We start from the raw sequence: 10,569 nt of genomic DNA on the forward strand, positions 1-10,569 counted from the left end.
CTCCAGCCCCATTATTAAAATATTTTAACTAATGGGGTGAAGAGATGGCTTAGTAGTTAAGATGCATGCCTGCGAAGCCCAAGGGCCCGGGTTTGATTCTCCAGGTCCTACTTAAGCCAGATGCACATGGTGGCGCATGCGTGTGGAGCTCGTTTGCAGTGGCTAGAGGCCCTGGTGCACCCATTCTCACTCTTCTCTTTCCTGCTCTCTGTATCTAGTAAATAAATAAAATAAAATAAATTTTTAAAGTAAGTCAGGCATGCTGGTGCATACCTTTAATCCCAGCACTTGAGAGGCAGAGGTAGGAGGATCACCATGAGTTCAAGGCCACCCTGAGACCACATAGTGAATTCCAGGTCAGCCTGGGCTACAGCAAGACCCTACTCAAAAAAATTTTTTTTTAATGACCTGGTTTTGCAAATTGCAGAAACCTTGTAAAGAATACCTGGAATGCCCGAGAAGCCTGTGGGCTCTCTGAATCCATGGGATGTGAACACTGTTCCCCCAGCGTAGGCGCTACCCCTTTGCCTTGGCTACCTGGTGCAATAGCACATTGAGAAGTGGGCAGTCCTCATGTCCCACCCAGGAGGGCCTGAGCCCCACTACCAAGCCCCCTCCCTCCCCGAGCCAGTCTGCCACTGGCCACCCCATACAGGGCCCAAGAAGATGCAGCCTCCTCTGAGAACCTGGAGATGAACCCGGCCATAGCTGTGCAACTGAACTCACATTGTCCTGGGCGGTGGTCATGGGGGAATAAAGGCCATCAGGTGAGGCCTACGGGGTGTCAGGCCAACTCCTTACCACCTGTGTACACAGGCAATCTCACCTTGCACTGACCCACGCACACCATGAACACGCCCTACCAAACTCATCCAGCTGGGCTCAGGCACCTTAGGGGCACAGACTCACCCATGGAGCAGCAAACACCAGCAGTGGGGTCACCGACAGCAGAGCCTCCAGCAGTGGTGTCTCCAGCAGCGAGGTCTCTAACAGGGGGGTCTTCTGGGTCCATCGTGGCAGGGCTGATGAGGGCAGCAAGCACATGGAACGAGGAGCTAGGAGAAAAGGACAATCAAACCACTGAGTTTGGTCCCCAGAACCTATGATTAAAAAAATAAAAGGGGGGGCTGGAGAGTTGGCTTAGCGGTTAAGTGCTTGACTGTGAAGCCTAAGGACCCTGGTTCGAGGCTCGACTCCCCAGGACCCACGTTAGCCAGATGCACAAGGGGGCACATGCGTCTGGAGTTCGTTTGCAGCGGCTGGAAGCCCTGGCGTGCCCATTCTCTCTCTTTCTCTCTGCCTCTTTCTCTCTCTCTCTGTCGCTCTCAAATAAATAAAAATAATAATAAAGGCGTGTGCCACCAGGCCTGGCCAAATTTAAAATAAATAAATAAATAAAAAATAAAAGGGGGCTGGAGAGATAGCTTAGCGGTTAAGTGCTTGCCTGTGAAGCCTAAGGACCCCGAGGCTTGATTCCCCAGGACTCATGTTAGCCAGATGCACAAGGGGGCGCAGGGGTCTGGAGTTCGTTTGCAGTGGCTGGAGGCCCTGGAGCACCCACTCTCTCTCTCTATCTGCCTCTTTCTCTCTCTGTCTGATGCTCTCAAATAAATTTTTTTTTTTAAAGGGCCAAGTGTGGTGGCACATGTGCTTGTAATCCCAACACTGGGGGTATTAAGACGGAAGGATCCCTGGGACTCATGGCCAGCCAGTGGAGCCTATTTGGCTAGCTCCAAACCAATGAGAGATCCTGTCTCAAAAAGAAGTTGCATAGTGCCTGAGGAGCAAAACTTAAGGTTGTCTTCTGGGCTCTACCTGCATACACACACAGGTGCATGTGCACTCTCACACCCATTTATCCTCACACATGACACAAGTATCTACCTGAGAAGTTTACTAACTGCTCAATGGCAAATTGGAGATGGCCATGAACCAGAGGAGCTGCAGCAGACGAGCAGAAAAACAAACCCGAGACAGGAGAGTGAAGAGGTCGATGTCACATCCTCATGGCCAGTCTGTGTACCCATCACCGTTGGTGCTCTGAAAGCATCGCACCTCTCCCAACACTCTCTCCCCAACACACTCACAGCTGCACACCTCTGTCTACCTTCACACACACAGCTTCTCAGGCCCTGTCCTCACTTCTCTCTGGACAACTGCTGACAAGCTGTCCTGTCACCTGGTCTTACTCTCCACCTCTCTGGTCAGTGCCCTATATCCCCTGACATGAAGTCCTGGCTCCTGGATCTGAATGAACAGGCTCTGGAGCTTCCATGTGGAATGAGGGAGGAGTGTTCACCAGTACCTCCTGTCTTTACCAAGCTTTCCCTTGCTGGGAGGGTGTTGGACATGGGCTGGGGTTAGAAGTCACTTCTGCCCATGTATGGCAGCAAGGATGACACTGTCAGGTAGTGGCAAGGATCTCTCTGTCACATGGAGGAAAGGATTCACTGTCACGACCTGACCACTCACCTGAACCAGAGTCCTACAGGGCTTGGCCTCCAGGGATTCTGCCAGCACCCCTGAAGAGAAGGTGACAGGTGCCCCAGAAGGCACCACTGTTTCCCTTCTAAAGGTCCTTGGGGATCCACAGGTACATAGTCCCAGGACTCTGGCACCAACTAGGAGCTGGTCAGGTCCGAGATTCAAATCCACCTACCTCTGCAGCATGAATGCGCCCCAGGTCTCCAAACCCAGTGGTGAACTCACTGGGTGAACTGCCTCTGCTGATCCACAGAGCCGCAGGAGGAAGCAGGATGGTGACCTCCACTTCCAGGGACACTTCCTGCTACATTCCGAAACTTCCCTGGGGCTCCTAGCACTGTGCCCACACTTTCCTCAGCTCCCTCCTCTCACCTGATGTTTTTTAATTATTTTTATATATTTGTGTGTGTGTAAGAGAGACAGAAAGGCAGACAGAGAGAATGGGCACACAGGGCCTTCGGCCTCTGCAAATGACATGCACAACTTTGTGCATCTGGCTTACGTGCGTCCTGGGGAGTCAAACCTGGGTTCTTTGGCTTTTCAGGCAAGCACCTTAGCGGCTAAGCCATCTGTCCAGAAAGACTCCCACAAACATTTAGCAGAGAACCACAGACCTTTCTTGTGGCTGGGGGTGGGGTCTATGCATACAAGAACCTGATGGGAGAGGGGCTCAGGCTTAGAGAGAGGACGTCTTGACCTTGTTCCCAGAGCAGGTTGGGCAGATGGGGAGGGACACAGGGTGCTTCCCCTACAGGGCACACTTGAGGCTGGAGGATTCAAAAGCAGCTCCAGTACCCCTTAAGGCATAGCCTCCATCATGAGGACCACAGGAAGCCACTAGGAGCTGGTCTCTGGGCCCCTCTGCTGGCCAAATGTGTCCTCCAAATCACTCAGCGCTAGCCAGGCAGCAGTGCTCCAAATGCCAGGAGCGCCTCAGAGCACCTTCCTGCTTGCTCCTAAGGCAACTCTCCACAAGCAGATCCTGCCCCAGCAGAGCCCTCAGCTGGCCACTGTGAAGATAACACACAGCAGGGCCCAGCTCAGTTTGGCTCACTGGGTCCACTGAGGGCACTGTCCCCTCCAGCAATCCTGCTCCTTCTTCCCTCTCCACAACCCCCCCCCCCCCGCCACACGCCACACACACACACACATACTCCCTCTAGCAGTATGGTAGGATTGCCAAGCAAGATCTCCTGGGGCTGGCTCTGGAAGAGGCACCAGGAAGGCATCACTGCCATGACATTGCTGCATTGGGAAGGGCAGGGCAAGATGAGTTCCTCCTTCTGGGCCTGGCAGGGTGGGGGAAGGAGAGGCTCTTCAGGATAAGACCGAGAGATGAGGTATGGGAGGCCCCTGGCTCCCTGACTTTGAGTGAGTTCCCAGTTCCCCCTGTGCGCTGACCTGGAGCAGGTGCAGGGTGCGGTCTACTTGGATCCAGGTCCAGGTAAGTAGGTAGGCATCAAAGTGAGTTCCCAGGTCCCCCTAGTCCTGCATGGCCCAGGCTGGAGTCCTGGTCCCATGCCTGTATGTGACTCCAGACCGATCACCCAGTATGGGGAGTGGAGGGAAAGGGGGCAGTACGGAGGGAAGTTCAGAGCTCTCCTTCCCCTATAATGAGCAGGCTTTAAGGCACAGCCCCAAGAGTTCCAGACTAGGCCTGCTCAGGGAAGTGAGGTGCCTAGGCAGTGGCCTTTCAGACCTGACCCCAAACCTGGAGGTCCTCACTTCCATGGGCAGAGGCCTGCCTCTCCAGGAAGCCTCTGGGACCACCACAAAGTTGCAGGGGCAACTCTTTGGAGCTCCTCCTTCAAGGTGGCACCACACTGGGAACTGGGGATGTCTCCTGACCTCCAGCTGCCCTCTAGTACAGGACTCAAGAAACCACACTGCTGGCTGAGGGTCAAAAGAGACTGCAGCAGGGCCAGTCCCTGGAATTCTTCCATCTGGGTGGCAGTCTCCCCATCAAGGATTGCTGGTCCCCAGCTCCCAAGGCTTCACAACAAAGATGACAAGGCCAGGACACAGAACACAGTGGTGACCCTTCTCTTTCTCCCCTGCAGTGAAGAGCAGAAGGCAGATCCTCAAACAGGTTGGCCAGTGTTTCTGCAGAAGGCAAAGTGCTAGGCCAGCCTTCAGGCGCACCCTGCAAGCTGGCAGGAGGATGGGCTACAGAGGCCCCTCCAGACTGCCCCAGGCTCAGTGGGGATGACCATGGGTGGGGATCAAGTTTGGCCCCCTGTGGACAGTCTCTGAGTTCTACCTACTCAAGGACACTGGACACCAAAGGCTGACATGAGGCAAATGGGCTGGGTAACACTGGTCTTGGATTTCCCAAAAGGCTCTGTCCCTAGGGTTAAGCCCTAAGCCTCAGTCACTGTCCCTTCCCTTCCCTTCCCCTGCTGCCAGGCACTCCACTTCCTCTGTACCAGGACAAGGACCGGATTAAAGAGCTCAGTATTAACTTTCTTACATCACTTGCATGTGGAAATAATATTGTGGGATTGCTACATCTAAATAAAATATACTTGTGGTGGTTTGACTCAGGTGTCTTCCCAAAACTTAGGTGTTCTGAATGCTAGGTTCCCAGCTGATGGAGATTTGGGAATGAACACCTCCTGAAGGCAGTATGTTGCTGAGGGCAGGCTTATGGGTATTATAGCCAGTGTCCCCATGCCAGTGTTTGGCACACTCTCCTATTCCTTTTGTCCACCTGATGTTGGACAGGAGGTAATGTCCACTCTGCTCATGCCATCATTTTCCCCTGCCATCATGGAACTTTCCCTCAAGAATGTAAGCCAAAATAAATCCTTTTGTCCCTAAATGCTGCTCTTGGTGGAGTCTTTTTCTGGCAGCAATGCAAACCTGACTGCAACAGTAAAGTTGGTACCAACAGTGAGGTCACTGATGCTAGACACCTAACTGTGTGGCTTTGGCCTTTTGGAGTTGATTTTCAAGAGGAATGTGGAAGGATTTGAAACCTTGGTCTAATAGATGCCTTGCAGTACTGTAAGTACAGCTTGATGGACTATTCTGGTCAGAGTTGAAAGACCTGAATGCAGTAAGAGCGATGGACTGTGAGGTTTGGCTTATGAGGATGAGAAAGAGCTTTGCCTGGACTAGGCTACAAGCAGTTTGTGTGAGGCTTGCTGTTATGCCTGCGTCTTGAGAAGTTGTGCAAGGTTGCTTTGTGTAGAAATGGACTAGTGTGAGCACAGTAATGTGGCAAAGAAATGAAATCTTTGGGGTGAAATTGCTACCCATTCAGCTGCAATTATATGAGATGACAACCATTGAGACTGGGCCTACTGACCTGCGCTGGGGCAACAGGAAGAATATAGACTCTTTTGAAGGGCTCTGAGTGCTCAAGGAGTGTCCTGTTTTTCAAAGTCTGCTTTATTTCCCCCTGGATTAACAAACTGGCACCCTACTTGATATTGTGGAGTATAAGAAATGCAGGAAAGAGAGGGTCAGTTTGCAATACAGTCTTGTGTTTTGGCAACAGCCATGGGCAGTGTGAAGCAGGTTTGCTGGATGCCTGCAAGGAGATCCGATGGGCCATGAGGACGGACTGTGGATTGCAGTGGAGACCCAGTAGAGATCCCAAGACCATGAGATGGCTGCTAAGGAGAGCTGCCAGCCCTGGATGAAGTTTCCCAAGACTGTGAGTAGCCTAGCTGGAGGGGCAGAATCAGAACTCCAGAGACTTATTGCTGGTTAGAATTATTGGACTTGAAAATTTGTCATTGACTAGAGAGTTGTTGGACTTGAAGCTACAGAGTTTGATGATTGCCCTGTTTAAATCTTTTATTGGTTGAATATTTCTTTGCTATGCCCAATGTCCTCTTTTGGGGTGTAAATGTTTATTCTGTGCCATTATTATTATTATTATGATGATGATTTTGGTATTATGGCTCAGTTAAAAGGCCTTGGATTATGGGGTTGTTTGAACATCATTGGGATAAAAATATGGGGACTTTTAAAGTTGGACTGAATGCACTACATTTTACATCATGGATGGTTATCAGTTTATGAGGGCCAGGGGTGGAATGTGGTAGCTTGATTCAGGTGTCCCCCATAAACTTAGGTGTTCTGAATGCTAGGTTCCCAGCTGATGGAGATTTGGGAATTAACACCTCCTGGAGACAGTGTGTTGTTGGGGTGGACTTATGGGTGTTATTGCCAGTGTTTGGCACACTCTCCTGTTCCTGTTGTCCACCTGATGTTGGCCAGGAGGTGATGTCCACCCTCTGCTCATGTCATTGTTTCCCCCTGTCATCACGGAGCTTCCCCTTGAGTATGTCTGTAAGGCAAAATAAACCTTTTGTTTTCCCACAGGCTGCCCTTGGTTGGGTGATTTCTGCCAGCAATGTGAGCCTGACTGCAACAGTACTATTAAAATTAGCTCCAGTCATTTTCATCGTTTTCAATGGACTACTTAAACACGTTGAAATCACACATGGGGCTCAAGATTTCCTGGCGAACGGTGCTGGACTTGTTTGAGGCACATGAGGCATGTGAAGCACACGGCCGCCAAGGCCAGTTGTCCCCCGCTAACGTGTTCAAAGCCTTTCCATGGTAACAGCTCTATGTTGCCACAGGTCCTCTCAATAGCAGAGTGGGGGGAGGGGAACTGGAAAATTCACTGTTTTCTTCAGATTCCCGTGGGATGAAACTGACATCCAGAGCTTCCCAGGAACAGCACATACCAGCCCTCAGACACCACAGGAGCGAGGGTGATGTGGGCGCTGCAGAGACAGGCTGGCATTGCTGGGATCCTTCAGTCAAACAGGCTCAGGCCTCTTCCGTTATTACCACTGACTTACAAACTCTCCTATGGCTTTAGCACACATCTCAAAAATGTCTTACCGTCTATCAAGATATAGTTCACATTTGAGAAGACCTACCCTCTGGAAGGGCACCACACACTCAGCGTGTGTACAGACTTGTGCAACCACCACACCATCCAACTACAGAACATTGCATCACCTGAGAGCAATCACCCCCACGCCCATCGGCCCCTGCTTCCCGTTCCCCCCTTGGCTCAGTGTTACTTTCAGTTTCCCTGAATTTGCTTGTTCTGGACGTTTCTCATAAATAAGATCATACAGTATCTGTTTTTTATTTTTCCACGGTAGGGTCTCACTCTAGCTCAGGCTGACCTGGAATTCGCTATGTAGTCTCAGGGTGACCTCAAACTCGTGGCGATCCTCCTACCTCTGCCTCCCAAGTGCTGGGATTAAAGACGTGCGCCACCATAGGCAGCTGTATCTGTCTTTTTGTAAGTGGTTTCCTCACTGAGAACATGTCCTCAAGTTTCAACCATGGCCAGGGGAAGAAATACATTCTTTTGTATGTTTGAACACATGTTTATTGGTCACAGTAGATAAGCATTTGGGTTGTTTAAACTTTTTGGATATTATGAACACTTGTATACAAGTTTTGTTTGTTTGCTTTTTTTTTTTTTTTTCTTTGAGACAGGGCCTCGTTATGCAGCACACACTAGCCTCATCCTGCGCACAGGACCCGCTCGGCCACAGCCACACTCCCACTCTGTCTTTTCTCCTGCATCCACTTCTGTGGGATTCCCAAGCTCAAGCTCTAGGAGCACAAACCTCTCTGTCTATGAGGGGGCTGGTTGTCCCAGCTCTATGTTGGGTGCAGGTGTCAAGAAGTTGCGATGCCAGTGCTGCCTGCTCTAGAACTGTCTCATGTCCACAAAGGACACGCCAGAAGGGCCCTGTGTCCCACCCCCCTCCAGCAGGGACCACAGGCTGGTAGGAGATCTGTCCATTCTACTGTTTACTCCTTAGCCCTGTAAGACCAGGGATAGGGAAGCTGGTTATACTAATCCCAGAAGAGCAGACAAGCCTGTCCTGTCCAGACCACCTGGCCCAGCAAGACAAGGCGCTGAAGCTGCCCAACGGACACACAGCAAGACTGTCCACGCTCAGCAAGTATGGGGGCTGCTCGAGGCAAGGCCGGGCTGCAGAGAAATGACAGGCAGGCACAGAAAAGCCTCGCAGAGTCAGCGGGTCACTGCTCCCTCTGCCTGTAACACAGAGAAAATTGACCCCCAGCCCCACTGACAGTCCGTCCCTGCCTCAAAACCCTGGGTTCCCCAGGCATTTGTCAAAAGCAAGTGCCCTTAACCGCTGAGCCATCTTCTCTGCCTTGGGCTTGGGTTTAAAAGCTGGTGTAGTGGCTCCCTTAAATTCTTTGGATTGCTGGGAGACAAGGGCCTACATCTCACCTGACCTCCATAACTCATACCCCTTGTTGTGTGACAAAGTCCTCTGAGAAAAACAACTGTTGTCATCTTTATCAGAATCAGCTGTGACAACTCACAAGCGACTATTGAGATTGGACCTGCTGACATTTTCCCATAGAAGGATGGGGGCAGGAAGGATCATCAGACCCTCCCCTGAGATCTCAGCTGCTCCATGTCAGCTGTATGCAGTAATGTGTGTGGTAACCTGGGGGCAGTTAGAGTATATAAGAGGGTGGAAGAACGAGGGACGGGAAGCTCATCTATGCAGCTGTGACAAAGTGGGTATCCATGCTGGGATGAAAACTTGCGATGGTACAGCTGCTGTGGGATCTCTACTCTCCTGTAAGTAACTCCTCACCATGCTCTATAAGGAATTTTGATAAAGTCATGGATTCCTGGGGGTGAACTTTAGTGGAACTGGACTTTAGTCTGTAGCAGGTGATCTAGTTTCTCAGAAAACAGTTCAAGCCGCACTCCCTCCTCAAAACTTACCAGTGAAAATGAAAGTCTCCAGAGGGAATCCTGTTGCTTAAATGATGGTCACAGGAAGATCATGGAATCATAGAGTCAGAAGCCACACACCTGCCCACACTGGCATCACCTCTGGACATTCCTGCAGCTGCTCCACAGGATCCCTGTCTGCCCAACACAAGCCATCTGCTGCTCACCATGACAGAACTATGCTGAAGGCACATCACACACGCACAGGGAAAAGTTGCTCTGAGCCTGGCTCTTGGGCTTTACCAGGGAACAGGAGGTGATCACGATTTAGGCTATGGGACACTAGGAAAGATTTTGGTCTGTGAGGGAAAGCAGGGATGAGAGTCAGGCTGGTCTTCTGAGGAGGGGCAGGAAATAAGAGAGGGGTAAGTAGCCCACCAGAGTACCCAAGCCTCACAGAGGCCAGGGGTAAGATGGGATTTAGGTATTGGGAGCAGAGGGACCACAACATAGCCTACAGGAGACAGGACAGTGGGAACTCAGTCCACAGGACTGTGGGTGCAAGGCCCCGGGGGGCACTCAGGCTTACAAGTTTTGCTGAGCACCCACAACTGGTTAACATTGTCCACTGTACAAGGTAGGATGAAGGCTCTGAAAGGCTAAGCAACTGTCCTAAGGTCACCAGGGAGGAGAATCAGCTGTAACTCTGAGCAGATGGTTTCCCCCAACCCCACAGAGTAAGGAGGGCAGGGAGGGAAAGTAGATGGGGCTGAGTTAGAGCAGGCCTGAGGACTTTTGGACTGGACTCTTGTGGTGTTTACTCTCACTCAATTTGGCGAAGCCATGGTACTCCCACACTTGGTCAGGGCCAAGTGATTTTTGGGTGACACTAACATTTGTCTCTGCAGCTCTGGCTCTGAGGTAGGCCCGGCGACCCTGCATGCCGTGGGTGAACCTCATCCAGTCTGAAGGCTTTGAGGAAGGTAGAAGTTGCCTGTGCAGTGACCAGACTGGCAGTCCCGCCTCTCCGTACCCAGACGCGGCGAAGACCACACCAGGCCAAGGGCAAGTGCAAAGAGGACCTAAAGCACGCGGCAAAGAGGAAGAAGCGCGCCAAGGGCGACCAGGCCAGCGACCGTGTGCACCACCGGGGCTCAGAGAACGCGGCCCGGCCAAGTGCTGGACCGCCCACCTAGCTCGAGATCGCTCGCTCACCTGCGCAGGCGTGCGCGCCGTCGGCGTCCAGCCGGGAACCTCGGCTCCACCGCTGCAGCGCACCCGGACGCCTTTCTCCGGAACACTGGGCTGCAGCGGGCCGGGAAGCCGCGGCGCACCCGGGGGCGGGGCCGCGCGAGGGGGCGTGTCCGTGCTGTGGT

General features: G+C 51.9%; 1 protein-coding gene across 5 annotated transcripts in view; it reads right to left on the reverse strand.

Annotated features, from left to right (window-relative positions):
- Exd3 (exonuclease 3'-5' domain containing 3) overlaps window positions 1-10,498 on the reverse strand; it is a 100,233-nt gene extending 89,735 nt beyond the window's left edge. For 2 of the 5 annotated variants that reach the window (XM_045142332.1, XM_045142330.1), the window contains exons 1-3: window positions 10,409-10,424; window positions 10,088-10,165; window positions 910-1,055 (exon numbers count right to left, since the gene is read on the reverse strand). In XM_045142332.1, the coding sequence (XP_044998267.1) occupies window positions 910-1,012 (103 nt within the window). In that variant the 5' untranslated portion in view covers window positions 1,013-1,055; window positions 10,088-10,165; window positions 10,409-10,424. Of the gene's footprint in view, window positions 1-909; window positions 1,056-10,087; window positions 10,166-10,408 lie in introns of those variants that run through there. The other 3 variants (XM_045142334.1, XM_045142333.1, XM_045142331.1) reach the window with 2 other exon arrangements.
- Between the last annotated feature and the right edge of the window lie 71 nt (window positions 10,499-10,569).

The sequence above is a fragment of the Jaculus jaculus genome, chromosome 1 (genome assembly GCF_020740685.1).
Source record: "Jaculus jaculus isolate mJacJac1 chromosome 1, mJacJac1.mat.Y.cur, whole genome shotgun sequence".
In the NCBI taxonomy this organism is placed as follows: Eukaryota; Metazoa; Chordata; class Mammalia; order Rodentia; family Dipodidae; genus Jaculus; species Jaculus jaculus.